Source organism: Salvelinus sp. IW2-2015, unplaced genomic scaffold (genome assembly GCF_002910315.2).
Source record: "Salvelinus sp. IW2-2015 unplaced genomic scaffold, ASM291031v2 Un_scaffold1371, whole genome shotgun sequence".
In the NCBI taxonomy this organism is placed as follows: domain Eukaryota; kingdom Metazoa; phylum Chordata; class Actinopteri; order Salmoniformes; family Salmonidae; genus Salvelinus; species Salvelinus sp. IW2-2015.
This window is the reverse complement of record NW_019942863.1, coordinates 105812-132178: the sequence shown is the minus strand read 5'-3', so window position 1 is coordinate 132178 and position 26367 is coordinate 105812. Positions and strand designations below refer to the sequence as shown.

Genomic DNA, 26367 nt, shown 5'->3' with positions numbered 1-26367 from the left:
GCACACATTTTTTTGGTACCCTTCCCCAGATCTGTGCCTCGACACGATCAAATCTCGGCGCCCTACAGACAATTCCTTCAACCTCATGGCTTGGTTTTTTGCTGTGACATACACTGTCAACTGTGGAACCTTATATAGACAGGTGTTTGCCTTTCCAAATCATGTCCAATCAATTGAATTTACCACAGGTGGAAGTTGTAGAAACATCTCAAGGATGATCAATGTAAATAGGATGCACCTGAGCTCAATTTAGAGTCTCATAGCRAAGGGTCTGAATACTTATGTAAATAAGGTATTTCTGTTTTTTATTTTTTATACATTTGAAAAAAAATCTAAAAAACTGTTTTTGCTTTGTCATTATGGGGTATTGTGTGTAGATTGATTAGGAAAATGTTTTATTTTAGAATAAGGCTGTAATGTAACAAAATGTGGAAAAAGGGAAGTGGTCTGAATACTTTTTGAATGCACTGTATATGAAATTGGCCAATGTTTTAATGTCTGTAAAACAATTATTCCATTAAAATGTGAGATATTTTGGCATTGCGGCTATTATTTTCAATGTGATCATTTTATCCAGAGACCCTGGAGACCCTGGGGGTCCTATACGCACATTTGTTGTGTGAATCGCTGGACTAAAGGAAGTTGTTTGTATGGCTGAATGGTGCAGCATTCTGTGGTCTGTTTCAATACCCAGGACATAAGCCTGTAAGGTCAAGGTTCAATGTCCACTAGACTATAACACACAGCCCTGCTTTTGTTTGTCCAAACCAAACTCACCTCTATTTTAAAAAGGCAGATAAAAAAACTACTTCTGTGCGTACTAGGGGCGTATTGTGGCGTTTCCGTTCCTACACTATTAGTTTTAGACCACATCAACACTTCCTACTTCGGCACTCTCTTTGTCTATAGAAGTTGTTATTCTATTCTGCGAAGGCTTTTCTGAACTTTGAAACCATACGTCTAAAACACCGGGGAAAAAGCAGGTGCACCACCTTGCAACTTCCCGGGGGATTAGCCGTGTGGTTACGGTTAGGGTTATTTAAAACATTTTTTATACAAATTGTCGAAATGGGCGTGGTTTATGACTATGTGGTAGAAGCTAGTGACGGCCTCCCCCTTCGGGCCGAACAGATGCCGCGTGTATGTACTAGTCGGAACTAGGAAACTCTGACATTTCCGACTTGCTATGTGGTTGAACAGGACCCTGGTAAAAGTAGGCTAGAAAGTCGTACATTTCAGAGTTTCCAAGTTCCGACTAGAGCGTGAACGCTGCAAGACAGACCTGCGCGTGTGGCCTGTCGCTACTCACTACGTAGGCACAGAGTTTAAACTCTACTGTCTTTGACGTATGTGTCGTTTGCCTGCAACTGGCTTTCACTGTAAAAACATGGCGAGGCTTAGCGAGCATGGGATTCGTCTCAGTTCCGTATGTATTTTTAAAATAAGTTATTTATTGTACAAAAACGGGTTATGAGCTATTGCATTTGTATTCGTTCATATAGTCTATATTGGTTGTTGACGTTTGTTTTTATTATAAAGAAAATTACTAAATATCGAAGTTGTTGGTTTTTTGCAGATGAGTCCGTCCTTCCTGAATAGTAATTCAACAAGTCATACGTGGCCTTTCAGCGCAGTTGCAGAACTAATAGGTAACAGACAACTTTAATTTTGATACTTTCTGTGTTTTCATTTCCCCTTCTGCTGGAGGTAGGAACGTTGCAAATGTGTGTGCGTAAAAACTTACTGGTGACATGGCTTCCGCGTAAAGAAATACTATAGACGCCATGTCTGTGGTGCGCGCTCTTCATCGACAGTCTATCATCCACCTGTTCTTTTCTCATCGCAATATGTGTCGCATATACTTAACTTTAGTTATAAAATGTAAGTATAATAAATGAAGTGCCATAACTTGGAGGAAAAAGTTCTGCCTACAGTAACTTTAATATGTCATGACGTCGCTTGCCAGGCATGCAGAATATATTTTTCTCGACGCAGTATCAACACCGTAACACCACTTGTAATGCGAGTAGAATGTTTTATATTCATGTTCGTTTTTATCTGTAGATGTGTTTCAACCAGTCAGCGCTGAGAAACCTCCACTCTGTGCATGATCATTGGTTGGAATTGGCAAGTTGGTTGGTGCCGTGTGCATTGTCTGTTGGTTTGTAAACGCCTACGATTTGCATGCTTGGTATAACTCCAAGTGAGGTGTATACTGAAGACTTGCATTTGGTTAAAATAAGCAGTGCTTGACTTGGGCAGGAGCTCACGTAGCTGAGTACCAGCACCTCAAATTTGCTACTGCTTGAGCTCCTGTTCCTCTTAGAATATTAGCTCAACAGTATTGTGGAGCTCCTGCACCTGAATATAAACAGTACCGGCACCTACTTTAGTCAAGCACTGAAGATACATACTGGGCGTGTTTGGAGCAGATCACTTTTGTCAAGTCGTTGGTCACCACCTTCTAAAGTGTGTTGCGTTATGGGGATAAAAATTGCATATACTTTACAAAAACCACGTCATCAATGGTCATGAAGTTTTGTCTGCCGTCGCCTGCAAATTTCCACAGTTGCTCTTCAACTTCATCCTGCAGCCATCACCTGAATTGTGGAAGGCAATTGTCAACTAATCATTAGGATGTTTTTGTTTGACCCACACAAACGTGACCAAAGAAGTAACTAAACAAGAACTAACTTTGCTGCGATTCATGTATAGTTGAACATGATATGAGTCTCTCTTTCACCAATTGATAGTACAATGTACACACCTATATTTACAGTTTTTGAGTGTGTGATATGGGGATTGGTGACGTATTTATTTTGACATTACATATAACCTTTTAGAAACCATGGCAACACTGACATGTTGCACTGAGCCTTCCTGTTGCAAAACCACATCTGTGTCCGACTTTCGGCTGTCGCAGATGCACCTCCCCAACTTCACTTCTCAACTCAAACAAGCCCATTGTGTTGTGACTTTGATTAAAGGCCCAATGCAGCCGTTTTTATATCAATATGAAATAATTTCTGGGTAGCACTTAAGTACCTTACTGTAATAGATTTCCATTAAAATAGGCAAAAATAGTTTAAACTATTTCTCAAGCAAGAATTTTGTTAGGACTGTCGGAGTGGTCTGAGTGGAGAGGGAAAACTGAAAACTAGTTGTTATTGGCAGAGAGGTTTGGAATGTTATTGGTCTATTAACCAATTTACCGCCTGGAATGTTTCAAGTTGTCACACACAAATACAGTGAAATGCATTTCTTACAAACTCAAAACCCAGCAATTCAATAACAATGTAATAATAGGAAAACAAACATGAGAAATAAGAAATATGAAGATCACAAGTAACTATATACAGGGTCAGTTCCAATACCATATTTACAATGTGCATGGATACTGGAGTGATGGAGGTAGATATGTCTAGGGGTAAGGTGACTATGTGACAAGTATCCTAGTGGTTAAGAGCATTGGGCCAGTAACAGAAAGGTTGCTGGTTTGAATCCCCGAGCCGACTATGTGAAAAATCTGTCTGTGCCCTTGAGCAATGCACTTAACCCTAATCGCTCCTGTAAGTCGCTAAACGTGACAAGGCAATAGGATATAAGATACAGTTGAAGAAGGAAGTTTACATACACCTTAGCCAAGTACATTTAAACTCAGTTTTACACAATTCTTGAAAGGGAATTTTTACTAGGATTCAATGTCTTAGGTCAGTTAGGATCACCACTTTATTTTAAGAAAGTGAAATGTCAGAATAATAGAATAATTATTTATTTCAGCTTTTATTTATTTCATCACATTCCCAGTGGGTCAGAAGTTTACATACACTCAATTAGTATTTGGTAGCATTGCCTTTAAATTGTTTAACTTGGATCAAACGTTTCGGGTAGCCTTCCACAAGCATCCCATAATAAGTTGGGTGCAATTTGGCCCATTCCTCCTGACAGAGCTGGTGTAACTGAGTCAGGTTTGTAGGCCTCCTTGCTCGCTTACGCTTTTTCAGTTCTGCCCACAAGGTCAGGGTTTTGTTATTGCCACTCCAATACCTTGACTTTGTTGTCCTTAAGCCATTTTGCCACATCTTTGGAGTATGCTTGGGGTCATTGTCCATTTGAAAGACCCATTTGTGACCAAGCTTTAACTTCCTGACTCAAGTCTTGAAATGTTGCTTCAATATATCCACATAATTTTCCATCCTCATGATGCCATCTATTTTGTGAAGTGCACCAGTCCCTCCTGCAGCAAAGCACCCCCACAACATGATGCTGCCACCCCCGTGCTTCACAGTTGGGATGGTGTTCTTCGGCTTGCAAGCCTCCCCTTTTTCCTCCAAACATAACGATGGTCATTATGGCCAAACAGTTATATTTTAGTTTAATCAGACCAGAGGAATTTTCTCCAAAAAGTATGATCTTTGTCCCCATGTGCAGTTGCAAACCGTAGTCTGTCTTTTTATGGCGGTTTTGGAGCAGTGGCTTCTTCCTTGCTGAGAGGGCTTACAGATTATGTCGATATAAGACACGTTTTACAGTGGTAATAGATACTTTTGTACCTGTTTCCTCCAGCATCTTCACAAGGTCCTTTGCTGTTGTTGTGGGGTTGATTTGCACTTTTCACACTAAAGTATGTTCATCTCTAGGAGACAGAACGCTTCTCCTTCCTGAGCGGTATGACGGCTGCGTGGTCCCATGGTGTTTATACTTGTGTACTATTGTTTGTATAGATGAACGTGGTACCTTCAGGCGTTTGAAATTTACTCCCAAGGATGAATCAGACTTGTGGAGGTCTACAATTGTTTTTCTGAGGTCTTGGCTGATTTCTTTTGATTTTCCCATGATGTCAAGCAAAGAGGCACTGAGTTTGAAGGTAGGCCTTGAAATACATCCACAGGTACGCCTCCAATTGACTCAAATGATGTCAATTAGCCTATCAGAAGCTTCTAAAGCCATGACATCATTTTCTGGAATTTTCCAAGCTGTTTAAAGGCACAGTCAACTTAGTGTATGTAAACTTGTGACCCACTGGAATTGTGATACAATGAATTATAAGTGAAATAATATGTCTGTAAACAATTGTTGGAAAAATTACTTGTCATGCACAAAGTAGATGTCCTAATTGACTTGCCAAAACTATAGTTTGTTAACAAGACATTTGTGGAGTGGTTGAAAAACTAGTTTTAATGACTCCAACCTAAGTGTATGTAAACTTCCATCTTCAACTGTAAACAGAGTAGCAGCAGCTTGTATGTGTGTGCGTTTTGTGTAGAGTCAGTATAAATGTATGTGCAAATTATGAGTGTGTGTGTGATTGTGTAGGGCCCTGTGAGTGTGCAAAAAACAAAAGATCAATAAAGATGCAAGGTTAACTCAGTCTGTGTAGCTATTTATCAATCTTATTGCTTGGGGATAGAAGCTGTTGAAGAGCCTGTTGGTGCCAGACTTGATGCACCGGTACCTCTTGCCGTGCAGAAGCAGAGAGAATAGTCTATGGCTCGGATAGTTGGTGTCTTTAACGATTTCCCTGGGTTTCCTACCACACCGCCTGATATAGATGTCTTGGATGGCAGGGAGCTCAGCCCCAGTGATGTACTGGGCTATCCACACCACCACCCTCTGTAGCTCCATGTGATCAAAGGCAGTGCAATTGCCATACCAGGCAGTGATGCAGCCAGTCAAGATGTTCCCAATGGTACAGCTGTAGAACTTTTTGAGGATTTGAGGGCCCATGCCAAACTTTTTCAACCTCTTGAGGGGGAAGAGGCGCTGTCGCACCTTCTTCACGACTGCACGTGTGTTTGCATACTTTTAAGTCTTTAATGATTTGGACACCGAGGACTTTGAAGCTCTCGACATGCCGTTTCCTGTAGTCCACGATCAGCTCCTTGGTCTTACTGACGTTGAGGGAGAGGTTATTGTTCTGGCACCACACTGTCCTCCCTGTAGGCTGACTCATCATGTCGTCAGCAAAACTTGAGGAGGTGTTGGAGTTGTGCGTGGCCACGTGGCCACGCAGTCGTGGGTAACCGCAAATACAGGAAGGAACTAAGCACACACCCCTGTGGGGCCCCTGTGTTGAGGGTCAGCGTGGCGGAGGTGATGTTGCCTACCCTCACCACCTGGGGTCGGCCCGTCAAGAAGTTTGGAGGGGACAATGGTGTTGAACGCTGAGCTGTAGTCTATGAACAGCATTCTCAAATACTGTAGGTATTCCTCTTATCTAGGTGGACGAGGGCAGTGTGGAGAGCAATTGAGATTGCGTCATCTATGGATCTGTTGGAGCGGTRTGCAAATTGTTGTGGGTCTAGGGTGTCTGGGATGGTGGAGTTAATGTGTGCCATAACCAGCCTCTCAAAGCACTTCATGATTACAGAACTGAGTGCTACAGGGAGGTAGTCATTGTGGCATGAAGCCTTAGAGTTCTTGGGGACAGGAATGATGGTGGTCATCTTAAAACATGTGGGGATTACAGACTGGAACCAGGAGAGGTTGAAAATGACCATGAATATGCCTGCCAGCTGTTCTGTGCATGCTCTGACAACGCGCCCTGGAATATTGTCGGGCCTTGTGGGTGTTGACCTGATTTAAAAACCTTTCTCATGTCGGCCTCCGAGAGCGAGATCGCCCAATCCTCTGGGTTGTTGACGGCCCTCATACGATGTTGTTGTCAAAGCGTGCATAAAATGCATTGAGTTCATCTGGTACAGAGGCAGCGTCGGGCAGATCACGGTTGGGTCTTCCTTTGTAATCCGTAATGGACTGTAGCCCCTGCCGCATGCTGTAATATGCTTCTAATATGATCACAGCTTATTCCTATATGTCACCATGGAAAGCCAAAACTCCTGCCCTTGCTGACAAGAAGGTCCTGTGTAAATTGTATTTTCAACCAGTAACTATCAGGAAATAACACTGATCAAATTTGTTAACACTTTTACAGTGTTAGTTTCATCAGCTGTTGCACAATATGATATAAAACACAGGAAAATATCATTTGGACTACACAAGGCCTTTGCTATAATAGATAGCAGTTCACCTACTTCACACCTTCTGGTTAGGCTATAGCAGGATTTCCCAAACTGGGAAATAATTACAGTACACCCCTGCTTCAGGATAACTTGGTCAACTGATTTTAATAATTACAGTACACCCCTGTGAAGCACTGTGTGATGTTTACAACTTGTTCTACAACAGTTTTTCGTGTAGAAATGGCTTTATAGATGCATTTAATGATTGATTGACTGAATTTGTGCTGTGTAGATAATGCATCAGACCCGGGAGTGACAGCCAGGCAGATCTGGATAGATGTGGTGGAGGAGCAACAGCAGCTCTGTCTGGCCTTCACTGACAACGGCAGCGGCATGACCCCCAGCAAACTGCACAAAATGCTCAGGTGAGAAACACATACGTACAGTTGTCTATACACACACACACACACACACACACACACACACACACACACACACACACACACACACTGCTGTTTGATCGTCCATGATGCAGCCTCTACACACACTGCTATGTGAACTGTTATACTGTAGTTAACCATACATAAACGACATATGAGTTACTAACACATAGCGGTCCCTTTTCTTTCATTCACACCATTCTTTTCTCTCACTCACGCCCACTCTCCCTCTCTCTCACCTAAACACACACACAACGTAAACACACACACAATCGTTCTCTTTCTCCCCCTCATTCTATATCACACACACTTTTTCTCTTCACACCAATACAGACACACCTCTCCAACTAACGATGCAATCTCACCCCACCCCTTCTCTTTGTCTGTTCAGTTTTGGTTTCACAGAGAAAGGTTCTGGTAAGGGAAGCCACCAGGCCATCGGTGTCTATGGAAACGGCTTTAAGTCTGGCTCCATGCGTCTGGGTCGTGACGCTCTGATCTTCACTAAGAACGGAGGCTGTCTGACCGTGGCATGTGTCTCAGAGCTACCTACAGGCTGTAAAGGCAAGGCTGTCATCGTCCCCATAGTGCCCTTCAACCAACAGACCAATATCTTACACAGAGAGAGGGGGAGAGGGGACCCAATGCAGTATCATTGATGCTTTGGAAATGTTTCCTAAATGTTTGTCATGCCAATAAAGCAATTGAAGTTGAGAGCGAGGATGAGAGACAGAGAGGAAAAGACAGACAGAGAGGAAGAGAGAGTACATGCATGTGTGTGAATTATAAGGAGTGAAAGAAAAAGTGGTTTGTGTGTGTGTGTGTGTGTGTGTGTGTGTGTGTGTGTGTGTGTGTGTGTGTGTGTGTGTGTGTGTGTGTGTGTGTGTGTGTGTGTGTGTGTGTGTGTGTGTGTGTGTGTGTGTGGTGTGTGTGTGTGTGTGTGTGTGTGTGTGTGTATCCTGCTTGCTCTCCTTAACTATGTCTTACAGATGCTGGTAGTGACTGAGGACTCTGAGGCCAGTCTGAATGCCATCCTGACCCACTCTCTGATCCACACCCAGCAGGAGCTGCTGCAGCACTTTGACTCCATCCTCTCCAAGAAGGGCACAAAGATCCTCATCTGGAACATACGCAGGTCAAGATGCACACACATATGTAACCAGTGTGAAATGGCTAGCTAGTTAACGGTGCACCCTAGTAGCGTTTCCATCTGTGACGTCACTTGCTGTGAGACCTTGAAGTAGTTGTTTCCCTTGCCGCTTTTGTGGTGCGATGGGTAATGATTCTTCGAGGGTGACTGCTGTCGATGTATTCAGAGAGTCCCTGCTTCAAGCCCAGGTTGGGGTGAGGAGAGGGATGGAAGCGAAACGGTTACACACACACATTTGTTAGTAATGAAACAGTATTGGGTATCATCTCCGAAAGCAGAAGGGATCAGTGGCCCATTAAAGATTAATTACAGATAAGTATTTGATAATTCTATGAAGAAGGAAGCTGACACGAGTAATGAGTTCTACAATATCACGTACAGGAACAAAGATGGTAAGCCGGAGCTGGATTTCGAGACCGATGAGTTTGACATCCGGATGCCAGAGATCCACTCAGAGGAGACCAAGACTAGAGGCAGGAAGAAGAGCTTTCCTGGACCGCAGAGRACTGACCACACCATCCCAGAGATGGACTACTCCCTGAGGGTGAGTGTTAACTAAGAAAAGATGAATTGATGAAGTGATGTGTTACAATGAGAATAAGTGATGAGAGACCGGTTAGGATGGTTAAGAGAAAGTTCACTGTCAACTTTTCAGTCACTTTGCAACTCTATTCACCAGAGAATTGTGACCTTGAATGCAGCATAGCCATACAGAGTGATAAAGGAAGGTGAGAACGTTTGATGATTTGAATAGGATTCTGAACAGGAAGTCCCCTCAAAAATGTTTTTTTTTTTTTACCTTTTATTTAACTTGGCAAGTCAGTTAAGAACAAATTGCTATTTACAATGACGGCCTAATCCGGCCAAACCCTAACCCGAACGACTCTGGGCCAATTGTGCGTCGCCCTATGGGACTCCCAATCATGGCCGGTTGTGATACAGCCTGGAATCAAACCAGGGTCTGTAGTGACGCCTCGAGCACTGAGATGCAGTGCCTCTATCACTCTCACAGGCCTACCTCAGCATCTTGTACCTGAAGCCTCGGACTCAGATCATCCTGCGACAGAAGAAGGTTCAGACCAAGCTGGTTGCCAAGAGCCTGTCACAGATCGAGAATGACGTTTATAAACCCCAATTCAATGTATCCTTCTGTAGAACTAGAATCTGTTAGTTTGTTCAATTCTATCCAAAAACAATTATTGTGTTTATCAGTCCTCTGTAAGTAATATAACTTAATTAGCTTAAATATTGACGATGCAAAGTACTGTGGTCACTTGTACAGGCTTCAGTCTTGGCTTCAGTCTTGTCGTACGCCCATTAACCTTAACCGTTTCTATCAGAAAGACAGGGTTAAGGTCACCTTTGGTTTCAATCGTAAAAACAAAGACCACTATGGCATCATGATGTACCACAAGAACCGCCTCATCAAGTCCTATGAGAAGGTTGGCTACCAGATCAAGGTACAGATGAATTAAAGACTGTAATGTTGTTTTTATCTGTCAATAACAAACAAGATATATGAGATATTGCATGAGGGTTTGATTTAATAGTTATAGACAATACTGTGCTCCTATCTTCCCTCTCTCCCTCTAAATCTCCCTCTTTCTACATCTCACTCCGTCTATATTTACCGCACTTTCTCCCCACCTCTCCCTCTACTTTTCCTTGACCTATATTTCGCTCTTCTTTTTTCCCTCCCTCTCTGCTTCAGTCATCAGGTCAGAGGGTTGGGGTCGGGGTTATTGGGGTCATTGAGTGCAACTTCCTGAAGCCGGCTCACAACAAGCAAGACTTTGAATACACCAAAGAGTACAGGTAAAACACACACACTCATACACATAAATGAGTCAGTATTATCATGAATCAGATGAGCTGATTGTCAGATTGACATGCTATTTTAAGTTCTGGATGGGAACCTCCTCACTGTATTTGTGTGGTTTGAAACAGGCTGACCCTGTCTTCCCTGGGGCTGAAGCTCAACGACTACTGGAATGAGATGATGGAGAAAAGGGCGAGAGAACGAGAGTTCCTGGCAGCGGAGAAGAAGAACGAAGAGGAAGATTCAGATGAGGAGGAGGAAGGGGAGGAGTGAGTTTATATGTTTGTCTTTAGGTTGACGTGTGTTGGACATCACAGTGCAAGTACAGGGCTAACATGGATGGCTTGTGGTTAAGAAAGAGGAAATTAAAAGTGTGTGTTTTAACTCGTGTGCCTATAACAAAATGTGCCGCATGTGTTTGTACATGTGTGTAGGAGTCCAGTGTGGCTGCAGTGTGAGGACTGTCTGAAGTGGAGGCGTGTCCCAGAAGGCCACTACACCTCTACCCCTGAACACTGGAACTGCAGCCAGAACCCCAACACCATGCTCAGGTACGACCTGTCTGTTGTCCTTCTAGAAGGTTCTCCCATCTCCACGGAGTAACTCTAGAGCTCTGTCAGTGACCATCGGATTCTTGGTCACCTCCCTGACCAAGGTCCTTCTCCCCTGTTTGCTCAGTTTGGCCGGGCGGTGAGCTCTAGGAAGTGTCTTGGTGGTTCCAAACTTCTTCCATTTAAGAATGATGGAGTCCACTGTGTTCTTGGGAACCTTCAATGCCGCATACATTTTTTGGTACCCTTCCCCAGATCTGTCCTTCGACACAATCCTGTCTCGGGGCTCTACGGACAATTTATTCGACCTCATGGCTTGKTTTTTTGCTCTGACATGCACTGTCAACTGTGGGACCTTACATAGACGTGTATGCCTTTCCAAATCATGTCCAATCAATTGAATTTACCACAGGTGGACTCCAATCAAGTTATAAAAACATCTCAAGGATGAACAATGGAAACAGGATGCACCGGAGCTCAATTTCAACTCTCATAGCAAATGGTCTGAATACTTATGGAAATAAGGAATTCAATTTTTAAAAATTGCAAACATCTCTAAAAACCTGTTTTAAAAAGAGAAAATAATAATATGTATTTGTCACATGCGCCAAATACAACAGGTCATTATGAGGTATTGTCTGTAGATTGCTGAGGGATTACATTTTTTAAATCCATTTTAGAATAAGGCTGTAATGTAACAAAATGTGGAAAAAGTCAAGGGGTCTGAATACTTTCCAAATGCACTGTATGTTTCCCATGCCAAAAAACACACAATTTAATTGAATTGACACAGACGGAGACAGAGAAATGGAGTCAATGAGTGTGCATGCGTTCAAGTTTTCATGTGTGTTTGCATGTGAGGTGGTCTTTGTTCTCATCAACTGTACTTCGTTACCTGACCTGTGGTGTGTATTTCAGAACTTCCTCACCTGACCTGTGGTGTGTATTTCAGAACTTCCTCACCTGACCTGTGGTGTGTATTTCAGGAGCTGCTCTTTGCCAGAGGAAGCCGAGCAGAGTGAAGCAAAGTTAACTCCAAGCTACCCGAAGAAGACCTACAAGAAGTAAATATTCCACCACCTGCCCCTACTCTCTCCTTCACCCTACTCTCATGTCCACCCTACCCTACGCTCTCCTCTACCCTACCTATACTCTTTTCTCTACTCTTATTTTAATGTTTGGTTTGTTAAATGTGATACGCCGTGTGTAACGTCCATTTTTATAGTTCACTCCGCTACTTGAGTCATCCCTCTCAGCTCTCTCTCTCCATACCACTTTCCACACAGACCTAGTCCCGCCCCCTGTCACTCAAGGAGCGCATTTGTTGTTGCTTGACCACGAGACATTTTCGTTCAGTCTGCATGGTCAATGCAGCACATACAACGATGTTGTTTCCACTTTGATCTTAATATAAATCCACAAGCGTTCTATAATTACAATATTAGTTTTGTGTTTCTTACATCTGCAAACAGGTAGTTTGTATTTTCTTAACAAGTTAAGCTGAATTGTGTTAGCCACTAATGCTAATCTTCTAGTTAGCTGGCTAGCTAACTAGCTAATAAAAGTACTGAGTCAGAGCAAACGTAGCTAGCTAATACAGCCTGATACCAGTACTGGTGGAGGCTTAACTCAGCATGTTGTTTGTGTAACACTATCTTCTAAATCAAAGAGGAATAGGCGAAGCATGAATATGTTGGCTATATGAATAMAGATTTAATGTAGCCAAAGATTATAGGGTCCCCTAGGAAACCTAGGGGACCCTACCCCTAGGGTAGGTTCCTACCCTGTCACAATAACTAGGTCCATGCCATTTTCATTCGTAGTCATGTCAAACTACACTGGATTCAAAGTGCCCACTATTTATATTCTAACTATAGAATTATAACAATCATTATATTTCCATGATTCCAAAAGTTCACCCAAGTGTTTTCATCTAAATTGCAATTGCAACATTTGGTTAAAAATAAGGCCTAGTATTTTTGCCCATATCGTGGCAGTGTAGAAATGATCTCAAATGAGTGCAGGAAATCATTTTAGGTTGAAATTGAATTGAACAGTATAAAACAATCAGAATGGAGAAAGACCCATTGAAATCATTTAGAATATATGTGTTGCCACCCTACTCATAAAGCAAATGTAGAACTTTTATTAATCAAAACATAAAATACCGTCAAATTTTGGCCATTATCGCCCAGCCCCACCCTACTCTCTTTTCCACCCTACTCGCTTTTCCACCCTACTCTCTCCTCCACCCTACTCTCTCCTCCACCCTACACCCTACTCTCTTTTCCACCCTACTCTTTCCTCCACCCTACTCTTTCCTCCACCCTACTCTTTCCTCCACCCTACTCTTTCCTCCACCCTAACTCTCTCTTCCACCTACTCTCTCTTCCTCCCTACACCCTACTCTCTTTTCCACCTACTCTCTCCTCCACCCTACTCTCCTCCACCTACACCCTACTCTTTTCCACCCTACTCTCTTTTCCAACCCTACCTCTCCTCCACCCTACTTCTCTCCTCCACCCTACCCTCTACTCTCTCCTCCAACCTACACCCTACTCTCTTTTCCACCCTACTTCTCTCCTCCACCCTACTCTCTCCCTCCACCCTACTCCCTACTCTCTCCTCACCCTGCTCTCTTCTCCTCACCCTCTCTCTCCTCCACCCTGCTCTCTCCTCCACCCTACCTCTCTCCTCCACCCTACTCTCTCCTCCACCCCCTACTCTCTTCCTCCACCTACTCTCTCCCCCACCCTACTCTCTCCCCCACCCTAACTCCTCTCCTACACCCTACTCTCTCCTACACCCTACTCTCTCCTACACCCTGCTCTCCTCCACCCTGCTCTCCTCCACCCTACTCTCTTTTCCACCCTACTCTCTCCTCCACCCTACTCTCTTTTCCACCCTGCTCTCTTTTCCACCCTGCTCTCTTTTCCACCCTACTCTCCTCCACCCTATTCTCTCCTCCACCCTATTCTCACTCCATCCCTCAACTCCAGATGCACAGCCAGTTAACGTCTGCACTGGCACTTTGTTTGATGTCTGTGTGCATGGGTGTGCTCGTGTGTGTGGCTAGTGGCTACGCATGTGTGCATTCAATGCCATGTATTTGCACTCTGTGTGCATGTGTCAGTTTGTGGTTTGCCGTCTGAGTTTTACATTGTTATTCTCGGCATAAGTGTGAGAGATCCGGTGTGGTCAAAACCACAGTGTCAGAGCAGACCTGACTTCCTCCTTCAGTTGAATTTTTTCCTTATATTTATAACAGACAGACCTACTCTACTATGCTTATCTATACTGTACTCAGCCCTGTAGCTCGGTTGTTCCATTCACTTCTGTTTCCACTCTGTGTCTAAAAAGGGACCAAGGCCTGGTCAGAAAACGAGGCCGTCCGCGGAAGCACCATGTCCTCCCCCAAGGCCTGTCTGAACCGGTCCTCCTCCGCCCCCTACCCCCTGATACACCCCTCCCTCTATCTGAGCCGGTCCTCCTTCGCCCCCTACCCCCTGATGCCCCCCTTTCTCTGCTCACAGAGGAGACTGAGGACAGTGAGCTGAATAAGACAGTGGCTACACTGGTGGCCACTTTGGAGGATGAGGAGGACAACATGGCACAGTCCAAGTCTGGGTCAGACACATGCGCACCCACACGCGCATGCAAACGCACATACAGGTAACTGCCAAAATAAAGGAAACACCAACATAAAGTGTCTTAATAGAGTGTTGGGCACCACGAGCCAGAACACGTCAATGCACTATTGCATAGATTCTACGAGTATCTGGAACTCTATTGGAGGGATGTGACGTCATTCTTCCACAAGAAGTTCCATTATTTGGTGTTTGGTTGATGGTGGTGAAAAACGTCTCAGAATCTTTCATATGTGTTCCTTTGTGTTGAGATCTGGTGACTGAAAAACACAGACACACCCTTTAAACGGCCTATGCTCCTTTGAGACTCCTCTTTCAAAGTCACTGAGATCTCTTCTAGCCATGGTAGCCAACATAATGGGCAACTGGGCATTTTTATACATAACCCTAAGCATGATGGGATGTTAATTGCATAATTAACACAGGAAACATACATTTGTGGAAGCACCTGCTTTCAATATAATTTGTATCACTCATTTATTCAAGTGTCTCCTTTATTTTTTATGTCACCTGTACATATGCACACACACACACAAAACAAAACAAATATAGATAGATACAAACACACTCAGTCTCTCTTTCTCTCAGCAGAAACAAGCGTAAGTCAATATGGCCTCCCAGGGACATGGACAAGAGACCACAACCATGGGCGGAGCCACACCCATTCGCTGATGAGGTCCAAGAGGTGCAACAACCTGGGAAAGATGTCAACAAACCACAGACACTGACTGGACTGACAGACAAGACCAAGGTGGAGAAGGCACTACTGGGGGCCACCAGAGTAGGCCCTTCCCAGCCCAGCTCCAGCCTTGCCTGGCCTCCCTCCCTCCCCTCAGCCCAGACGGTGGTGGTGTCCCCCCTGAGTCGTCCGGAGGGCCCCTGGCCCCGGGCTCTGACCCTTGAGGGGGCTGGGTCAGACAGGGGAGCCCTGGTCCAGAGACTGGCTGGACTGGAGAAGGAGGCTCAGAGGCTGAGGAGGATACTGGGGTCCACTGCACTCCCAGCGACGCCAGACAACGTGGTGATGACAGAGGCTCCCTCTGGGGATAAGGCAGCTGGTGGGATGGGGTTGGAGACACCGGTGGCCATGGTAACCAAACTGAACCAAATGGAGGTAAGTAGGTTTAACTGTGAATTTCCTAAAGGTCTGATTGTTTTACAAGATTAGGGAAATCAAAAGACGTACTCTCCCCATTAGGATACATGAAGAACATTATAAAATGGTTATTTCCAAGCCTTCTTATTGGTTTAAACTTGTATTCTAGCTGTAAATTGTTCTGAATTTCAACTTTTATAGAGAACTCTATCCCATTCCCTCTCGTTTCTCTACAGTGTGAGAGCTCCGCGTCCCCCGGTGGCCCAGGGGTTCCAGGGCTGGTTGTGGATGGCGTCCAGCCCCAGAAAGAACAGCCTGAGCTGGGCAGACTGAGGAGGGAGAAGGCTGACCCCCAGAGCAGGCTGAGACAGACTGACAGCCCAGTGACCAGGGACCAGAGCTCCCGGTGTGTTTACCCACACAGAGACAGAAACACACACAGAAAGACAGAAATACACACACAATCCATCGGCTCTCTAGCTTTGCATTCTCTTTAACTTTCTACTCTCTGTATTCCCCAGCATTGTGCTGGAGAATCTCCACAAAATCCGAGGGAACGTGGTGGCTCTGCTGTCAGCCATCCTGCCCCACCTGGACCTGCAGGGCATCAGCATGGACACACCAGACGTAGACAGCATCCTGCAGCAGATCATAGACGCCAACTCACTGTCTCCACTCTAGAACCCACTCTCAGTGCTCTAGAACCCACTCTCAGTGCTCTAGAACCCAATCTCTGACCGCTAGAAACTCACTCTCTGACCGCTAGAGAAACTCACTCTCTGACCGCTCCAGAAACTCACTATCTGACCACTAGAGACACTCACTCTCTGACCGCTAGAGACACTCACTCTCTGACCGCTAGAGACACTCACTCTCTGACCGCTAGGAAACTCACTCTCTGACCGCTCCAGAAACTCGCTCTCTGACCGCTCCAGAAACTCGCTCTCTGACCGCTCCAGAAACTCGCTTCTGACCGCTCCAGAAACTCGCTCTCTGACCGCTCCAGAAACTCGCTCTCTGACCGCTCCAGAAACTCGCTCTCTGACCGCTCCAGAAACTCGCTCTCTGCGTCAGACCTCGCTCCTACCGAGAAACTCACTCTCTGACCGCTCCAGAAACTCACTCTCTGACCGCTAGAAACTCACACTCTGCACTCTAGAACTCACTCTCATCAGTCTACAGTCATGGCCAAAAGTTTTGAGAATGACACAAATATTTATTTTCACAAAGTCTGCTGCCTCAGTTTGTATGATGGCATTGTTGCATATACTCCAGAAATGTTATGAAGATTGATCAGATGAATTGCAAAGTCCCTCTTTGACATGCAAATGAACTGAATCCCCCAAAAACATTTCCACTGCATTTCAGCCCTGCCACAAAAGGTCCAGCTGACATCATGTCAGTGATTATCTCGTTAACACAGGTGTGAGTTGTTGACGAGGACAAGGCTGGAGATCACTCTGTCATGCTGATTGAGTTCGAATAACAGACTGGAAGCTTCAAAAGGAGGGGGGTGCTTGTCATTGTTCTTCCTCTGCCAACCATGGTTACCTGCAAGGAACACGTGCCGTCATCATTTCTTTGCACAAAAAGGGCTTCACAGGCAAGGATATTGCTGCCAGTAAGATTGCATCTATCAACCATTTATCTGATCATCAAAAACTTCAAGGAGAACGGTTCAATTGTTGTGAAGAAGGCTTCAGGGCACCCAAGAAAGTCCAGCAAGCGTCAGGACCGTCTCCTAAAGTTGATTCAGCTGCGGGATCGGGACCACCAGTACAGAGACTTGTTCAGGAATGGCAGCAGGCAGGTGTGAGTGCATCTGCACGCACAGTGAGGCAAAGACTTTTGGAGGATGGCCTGGTGTCAAGAAGGGCAGCAAAGAAGCCACTTCTTTCCAGGAAAAACATCAGGAGCAGACTGATTTTCTGCAAAAGGTACAGGGATTGGACTACTGAGGACTGGGGTAAAGTCATTTTCTCTGATGAATCCCCTTTCCGATTGTTTGGGGTATCCAGAAAAAAGCTTGTCCAGAGAAGACGAGGTGAGCGCTACCATAAGTCCTGTGTCATGCCAACAGTAAAGCATCCTGAGACCATTCATGTGTCGGGTTGCTTCTCAGCCAAGGGAGTGGGCTCACTCACAATTTTGCCTAAGAACACAGCCATGAAATAAAGAATGGTACCAACACATCCTCCGAGAGCAACTTCTCCCAACCATCCAGGAACAGTTTGGTGACGAACAATGCCTTTTCCAGCATGATGGAACACCTTGCCATAAGGCAAAAGTGATAACTAAGTGGCTCGGGGAACAAAACATCGATATTTTGGGTCCATGGCCAGGAAACTCCCCAGACCTTAATCCCATTGAGAACTTGTGGTCAATCCTCAAGAGGTGGGTGGACAAACAAAAACCCACAAAATCTGACTAACTCCAAGCATTGATTATGCAAGAATGGACTGCCATCAGTCAGGATGTGGCCCAGAAGTTAATTGACAGCATGCCAGGGTAGATTGCAGAGGTCTTGAAAAAGGGTCAACACTGCAAATATCGACTCTTTGCATCAAATTCATGTAATTGTCAATAAAAGCCTTTGACACTTATGAAATGCTTGTAATTATACTTCAGTATTCCATAGTAACATCTGACAAAAATATCTAAAGACACAGAGGCAGCAGACTTTGTGAATTAATATTTGTCATTCTCAAAACATTTGGACACGACTGTACTGTAGGTAACATGTTTCTTTGCTCATACCAACCTGGAACCCCTGTCTCTAGTGCAATGTCCACAACACATTATCCACACACTGTTTTACATTGTAACGGATGACCCTCCAATAGCCCTACTGACTCCCATTGCATTATCACGACTGACTGTCACATTGTAAATACTTTATCTCCAATTGACTCTGCCACAATTCAGATGTGTTATACTGTACTCACTGAGTGTGAGATGTTTTTGAAAAGTTGTAATACTGTACTCCGATCAGCTTGCTGTGCTGTAAGTTTTACCTTCACCATATGGGAAGGATCCATATTGGTAACCAGCCGTCTCTGCTTCAATTATCCTTGTGTCATTCAGAGACCATGGCTTGTGTGAGAGAAGCTGAGAAGCATATTACTGTTTGTTTTTCATCATTGCTATTGTTTTTAATATGTGAAATTGTTTTGTCATTTTAATATCTGAAAATGTGCCATGAGAAATTCAAAATACTGTAAGCCTGAACTTAACCAACCCTGTCGTTACAATGTTTTACCGTTTGTTTGCTTGTATATCTTTTTAAAGAAAATCAACCAGATATCAGAATTTTGTGATCTTTTGTCTGACTTGAGTGGAACATGCAACATTTTTGTTCTAAACACCTTACCCCTCTTGTCTGAAGCAAGTTGTCAAGTGTGTTTGAATTCAACCAATGAAAAGTAGCTAACAAAAGTTCATCAAATTCTGCAGTAGACAATATTGACCACAGGGAGGCAGAGTGGCCATCATTTTTACTCTTTTACTGTGAGGAGCTCTGAAATAGACATGTTTAACTTCTCCATTTCCAACTCACCAGTGGCGATTTTAGAATGTAAATCTTGTTGGGGCAAAGTAAACAAAGTGGGATGCATGCCAGGAATGCCACTAAACAATACATTAATTGTACTATAATGGTGACAGATGAGGCCCACAAACTGTTAGGACATCTTTATGTAGGCCCTAACAGCAGAATCCCAACAGCAGTCCCAACACCTTACCACTGTCTTGTCTGGCAAACGAAGCAGTTCATTCAGCCTCATTTATTTTTTATTTTTATTTATCCGTTATTTTACCAGGTAAGTTGACTGAGAACACGTTCTCATTTGCAGCAACGACCTGGGGAATAAAATATGTTGTGTTGAAAACTTGTGGAATTAGGTGTGGCTTGAATGTGTGATCACACTTATGTTGAGGTGGGTCATATTTTGGCCTTAAGTTATTTACTGCCTTTTAAAAAAACAGCTGATATGGCTTACTTGCTTAAACAAATATGGTTTCTACTGACAATTGAGATGTACAAGCTATGGCATAAGGGGACGACACGCGGATAAGAGGCAATCCATAATTTAGATTAAAACATTAATGAGCGAGCTAGTACGGACGTAGTCATAACTATTTGTTCAGCACTTTTGATATGTACAGCGGCAGAATTCAGAACATGGGCCGTTCTTACAGTGTTCTCCCTGTACACCAAGTCAGAACCGTAGGATAAATAAAGGGGGCATATAAGCAGACAATGAAACTGTTACAATATTCGATGATTACATTTCTCAAAAACAGGTTAAAGGCTACATGTGCACCACCAAGTCAGAACAGTAGGTGAAATTAAGAGGTGAAGCTAGACCAAATTATTAGAGTGAGGCACATGGGCTACTAACAGTTCACTGCACAACATACACTTAGTATTACTTTCTTAGCTACAGTATACATATCTCCCTGCCATATTACATCCTTTATGCAGCAGCATACATTACATTTTTGGACTCGCCTTGTTGTGCTGTGCTCACTTGAATTTGGAACTTGGAAAAGAGAACCTTAATCTTAGACTTGAGACCACACAGCCACTCCAATGAATAGCATGATAATGATTGCTTTGGAATGCTTGCAGTTAGCCACTGATTCCTTCCAAACCACTGAATTTGCGATTTCCAACTTGTGTAATGTTTATGTCCATTGGCCGATGAGCATTGATGCGTTTTATCTATAATTTCTCTTCATACGATAAGGATTAAAAAGGATTTGCCAATCGATTGTCGACTTGATTCATGATGATGTCTGCTAGCTAATATTTTGAAAGTATGATGTCCAAGATATAACATGATTTGACATAATTTTATCTGTGGCCAATGACCTATATGGCAGCACCCAACAGGCTTGAATTTTCTAGATCTACCCTTAGACTTGGCGGTGACGTAGTGTCCCCATGAGTGACAGAACACTGAGCCAATCAAGGCGCAATGCTCCATATTTTCTGCTGGCTTGCCCCACCACCACAGAAAGCACTGAGCTAGGCTGAAACACCTGAATTTTGGAGCTGCCTTACTCAAGAAAACAAAAAAGAGACTATGTTTGTATGCGGCTTTATTAACTCAATGATATATATATATATATATTACATTGTTTGCAAACTGATATGTGACACGTATTAATGCCAAAATAACATGCAAAAACAGGCAACCCCCCCAAAAAATGTTTCATTATTTTTATTTTTTATTTTTGCAAAAAATGTGGGGCTCTGCCCCACCTGCCCTGAATGACTGGTCGCCACTGTACAGATCCCACACATACACACACTCTCTCCCTTTATCTCTCTCACTCCCCCTCACATTTATACACACTCTGTCTTTCTCTACCTGTGACTATCTCTCTGGTTTGGAACTTTCCCTTTAAATACCCCCCCTATCGGAAAATAACGGTAGTAAGTTGCCTGCTACGGTCCGGTCAGGGTATCTGACTTCTCGACCACCAGTGAATTGACGTTCAGTCAGACAGGTGCGCGTGCCTTGCGATGAGAACACTGTTGATATCACTCCTCTGCGTCCTCAGCGGGGTGGAGGAGACCCTGGCCGTACCTGCCACGAGAGAGTTCTATATCGCCGCGGTTGAGATCGGTTGGGACTATCTCTACTGGGGCAGCGCTGACCCCGCATCAGAACAAAGGTGAAGTTCTCTCAAGTCATAACCTAATATCTATCCCAATTATTATTTTTTTTAATTTTTGCGTCAATTTTGTTGTAGGCTTTTCTATTCAACTAAAAGTTTCAAATGTATATCACCATGTAGCCCATTTGAATTGTTTTCATGTTTTAATCATTGATTTTTAAGCCTTTTTTTAAATATCCATGTTGATTATGAATTTGTAGGAGGAGGACCAAGGATCCCCCTCAGAAATACATAAAAGCTGTTTATAGAGAATACACTGATTCCACATATTCAGTCCCCAAGCCTACACCAACATGGGCAGGTATTTGTACTAACTTCATTCATTAATTATTAATTACTTTAAGTACATCTTTGGAATTATACGCTACCACACACACGCTCACACAGAGAGAGAGCTAAACAGAGTGTTTTGTGTTGCAGGTATCCAGGGTCCGGTGATCCATGCCCAGGTCAGTGACAGGGTGGTGGTGCACTTTAAGAACCTGGCGTCCCAGCCCTACAGTATCAGCCCTGTGGGGGTCAGCTACTGGAAACAGTCTGAGGGTAATGTCAATATATGTCTACCTACGAACTTACTACTGGAAACAGTCTGAGGGTAATGTCTTTATGTCTACCTACTAACTTCCTACTGGAAACAGTCTGAGGGTAATGTCTTTATGTTTACAACAAACTACTACTGGAAACAGTCTGAGGGTAATGTCTTTATGTCTACTACTAACTTACTACTGGAAACAGTCTGAGGGTAATGTCTTTATGTTTACCAACAAACTTACTAAACAGTCTGAGGGTAATGTCTTTATGTCTACCTACGAACTTACTACTGGAAACAGTCTGAGGGTAATGTCTTTATGTTTACAACAAACTTACTACTGGAAACAGTCTGGGGGTAATGTCTATATGTCTACCTACTAACTTACTACTGGAAACAGTCTGAGGGTAATGTCTTTATGTCTACCTACGAACTTACTACTGGAAACAGTCTGAGGGTAATGTCTTTATGCTACCTACTAACTTACTACTGAAACAGTCTGAGGGTAATGTCTTTATGTCTACCTACTAACTTACTACTGGAAACAGTCTGAGGGTAATGTCTTATATGTCTACCTACGAACTTACTACTGGAAACAGTCTGAGGGTAATGTCTTTATGTTACCTACGAACTTACTACTGGAAACAGTCTGAGGGTAATGTCTTTATGTCTACCTACGAACTTACTACTGGAAACAGTCTGAGGTAATGTCTTTATCTCTACTACGAACTTACTACTGGAAACAGTCTGAGGGTAATGTCTTTATCTCTACCGTACGAACTTAGCAACTTACCGTAAACACTAAATCTGCATGTCTACTACTAACTTACCGTAACTGTAAGCCACTGTCACATCTAGCACTGGTGTTATAAAGTAGACTGAATCCAATAAAGGGCTTACCACTATTTACTGTCTTGAATTACGTGAACAAGTGTGTGTGTGTGTGTGTGTGTGTGGGTGTGTGTGTTGTGTGTGTGTTGGTGTGTGTGTGTGTGTGTGTGTGTGTGTGTGTGTGTGTGTGTGTGTGTGTGTGTGGTGTGTGTGTGGTGGTGTCTGCTATGTCAGTCTCTTAGTGTACATGCGTATATTCCTAGCATATATCTCTCTTCTCTCTAGGGGCCGGATACGATGACGCCCGTCTAGCCAGGAGAAGGAGGATGATGCGGTTGCTCAGGAGGATACTACAAGTACGTCTGGGACATCAACCTAAAGACGGTCCGACTGTGGAGACCCAGAATGCCTCACCTACTCCTACTCCTCCCAGGTGGACACTGTACAGGACTTCAACTCTGGGCTCATCGGGGCTCTGCTCATCTGCAAATCAAGTTAGAGACACAACTTTATTCCTGCTATGTTACTCCCACGTCACCTTACAGTCAGATACTCCAGAACTTTATTCCTGCTATGTTACTCCCACATACCTTACAGTCAGATACTCCAGAACTTTATTCCTGCATGTTACTCCCACTCACCTTACAGTCAGATACTCCAGAACTTTATTCCTGCTATGTTACTCCCACATACCTTACAGTCAGATACTCCAGAACTTTATTCCTGCTATGTTACTCCCACTCACCTTACAGTCAGATACTCCAGAACTTTATTCCTGCTATGTTACTCCCACATACCTTACAGTCAGAACTCACAGAGAACTTTATTCTTGCTATGTTACTCCCACTCACCTTACAGTCAGATATCCGGAACTTTATTCCTGCTATGTTACTCCCACATACCTTACAGTCAGATACTCCAGAACTTTATTCCTGCTATGTTACTCCCACTCACCTTACAGTCAGATACTCCAGAACTTTATTCCTGCTATGTTACTCCCACATACCTTACAGTCAGATACTCCAGAACTTTATTCCGCTATGTAGCTCCCACTCACCTTGCAGTCAGTACTCCAGAACTTTATTCCTGCTATGTTACTTCCACTCACCTTACAGTCAGATACTCCAGAACTTTATTCTGCTATTGTACTCCCCACTCACCTTACAGTCAGATACTCCAGAACTTTATTCCTGCTATGTTACTCCTACATACCTTACAGTCAGATACTCCAGAACTTTATTCCGCGCTATGTTACTCCCACTCACCTTACACGTCAGATACTCCAGAACTTTATTCCTGCCTGTTTACTCCACATTACCTTACAGTCAGATACTCCAGAGACTTTATTCCTGCTATGTTACTCCACTTACCTTACAGTCAGATACTCCAGAACTTCTTTCCTGCTATAGTTACTCCGCATCCTCACCTTACAGTACAGAGTACTCAGAACTTTATTCCTGCTATGTTACTCCCACTTACCTTACAGTCAGATACTCCAGAACTTTATTCCTGCTATGTTACTCCCACTTACCTTACAGTCAGATACTCCAGAACTTTATTCCCGCTATGTTACTCCCACTTACCTTACAGTCAGATACTCCAGAACTTTATTCCCGCTATGTTACTCCCACTTACAGTCAGATACTCCAGAACTTTATTCCTGCTATGTTACTCCCACACACCCTCCACAACTTTCTCTCTACGTATCACACTCCCCTTACAGTACAGTCAGACCCACTGTGACACATATTTGCTTGGTAAAGGAGGACATGAAAATGGCTGCTGGACTCATAGCTGACTGGGACTTATAATGTGCTCCGCTCTCAGTCATACAGTGATCATGTCCTACCTAATGGAAAGGTTTTGTGAATAGAAGGAGGTCTGAATCACATAAACGCCGTACTAAGTATGGAATGTCAATAGTTTACTGCACATGATGAAGCTTAATACCCAGACTGCCACATCGCCTGATTATTAAACAAATGAGCAATGGACCAAACAAGTAATTTCACCACATGAGTAATTTCACCAAATGCCTCAATTCACTAAATGCGTAAGTTCACCGAATGTACCTTGTGATATTCAGAGAAATCGACTAATGTGTTACCTGTATTATCTGCTTCCCTTGGGTTCTCCCAGCTGCATTTACAGATAATGGAGTTCGGAAAAGCAGAGAGTTTATTCTGCTCTTTGCTGTTTTCGATGAGAGTAAGAGCTGGTACGGAGAGGTGGGGAGTTTCCGGGAAAGATTTAAGAAGGCCAGTGCAAGAAAACAGTATCATACTATCAATGGATACGTCAACTCAACTTTACCAGGTCAGGAGCTAGTTTAGCATGTTACTGTATAGAGTCAACAGTTCAGAGTCCTGTTGTCAAGTATGTTGTAGTAGAAGACTCCAAAATATGTTTTTGTGTGGGTTGGATGTTTGGTATGTGTGTAGGTCTGACGATGTGCCAGGGACGAGATCATGTGTTCTGGCATCTCATTGGAATGGAAACGTCTCCAGGGATCCACTCCATACAGCTCCAGGATCACACTCTGCAGGTACATCAGATAATTCAAGTTCAAATCAGGGTTTACTTAAAGTTGTCAACAAATCATAACTAATGGTCATATGTGACAATCAACCAAGATTTTCATTTGATAATTTTGCCAGTTCAGTTGTTATAAGTCGGCAGGTAGGGGTGGCAGGTAGGTTAGTGGTTAGAGTGTTGGGCCAGTAACTGAAAGGTTGCTAGTTTGAATCCCCGAGCTGACAAGGTAAATATCTGTCCTTCTGCCCCTGAACAAGGCAGTTAACCCACTGTTCCCCTGTAGGCCGTTATTGTAAAATAAGAATTTGTTCTTAACTGACTTGCCCGGTGAAATAAAAAAGAAGTAGTTTGTGAGAATGTGTAACCAGTTCAGCAGCATTTCAGTGTGAGCCTAACTCTACCCTTGTCATTCCAGGTGATGGCCCACCGTAAGGTTACCGTGGAGATGACCCCTATGACGTTCACCACAGCGGAGATGAAGCCCAGCACTCAGGGGAAGTTCCTCATCAGCTGTCAGATTCAAGAACACCGCCACGGTAAGAGTATGTTCTCTCAAAGTTGTGAAATAAAGTTTTGATCAATTTCAAAGTTCGYAATTTGATTTGACACTCCTGTGTGAGGTAACAGAGTACATTTGTACATTTGAGCCAGAGTAGCATGAATTATTATGTGGTTGAGAATGTGGTATAAGGTGTTTATATTGCATCTATAAGGTGTCTTGTGAGTTGCTATAAGGTGTCTCTGTATGTTTTTGTTCCAGCGGGTATGAGTGCAGTCTTTAAGGTAGAGGACTGCCCAGAGCCTGTGACGGTGCCCGGTCCTGACGTGCGTCGGGTTCAGCAGTCTGAGGATAAGGAGGACTATGAATATGGAGATGACATGTTTGAGACCTTTGTGTTTAAGCCTGGGAAAGGTCAGGCTGTGGGGCGCTCCCGAGGGGGGAAGAACAAAATCTGGGTCCATTACATCGCTGCTGAGGAGATCATCTGGGATTACGCACCCCACCTCAGCCAGGGAGACAGGTAGGAAACCCCACCTCAGCCAGGGAGACAGGTAGGAAACCCCACCTCAGCCAGGGAGACAGGTAGGAAACCCCACCTCAGCCAGGGAGACAGGTAGGAA

The 26367-nt window shown here is 43.8% G+C and overlaps 2 protein-coding genes across 3 annotated transcripts; both read left to right on the top strand.

Moving 5' to 3' along the window:
* The first annotated feature begins 1150 nt into the window (after nt 1–1150).
* LOC112070576 (MORC family CW-type zinc finger protein 3) lies at nt 1151–16814 on the top strand. Of its 2 annotated transcripts, XM_070439038.1 has the most exons (16): nt 1151–1426; nt 1577–1649; nt 7255–7387; nt 7794–8012; nt 8391–8537; nt 8934–9096; nt 9565–9693; nt 9893–10012; nt 10264–10367; nt 10500–10640; nt 10806–10922; nt 11909–11986; nt 14283–14594; nt 15161–15683; nt 15902–16071; nt 16187–16814. In XM_070439038.1, the coding sequence occupies exons 1-16, from the start codon at nt 1349–1351 to the stop codon at nt 16344–16346; spliced, it is 2667 nt and encodes an 888-aa protein (XP_070295139.1). In that variant the 5' UTR covers nt 1151–1348; the 3' UTR covers nt 16347–16814. The 2 variants fall into 2 exon arrangements, with proteins under 2 accessions (XP_070295139.1, XP_023993767.2); XM_024137999.2 differs by lacking the exons at nt 1151–1426; nt 1577–1649; nt 7255–7387; nt 7794–8012 and having other exon boundaries at nt 8367–8537; nt 15158–15683.
* A 4247-nt stretch (nt 16815–21061) lies between these two features.
* LOC112070575 (coagulation factor VIII-like) lies at nt 21062–26361 on the top strand. Its single transcript, XM_070439037.1, has 8 exons — nt 21062–21347; nt 21551–21651; nt 21771–21893; nt 22996–23204; nt 24850–25026; nt 25152–25255; nt 25661–25781; nt 26006–26361. The coding sequence occupies exons 6-8, from the start codon at nt 25160–25162 to the stop codon at nt 26269–26271; spliced, it is 483 nt and encodes a 160-aa protein (XP_070295138.1). The 5' UTR covers nt 21062–21347; nt 21551–21651; nt 21771–21893; nt 22996–23204; nt 24850–25026; nt 25152–25159; the 3' UTR covers nt 26272–26361.
* Nucleotides 26362–26367: the final 6 nt, after the last annotated feature.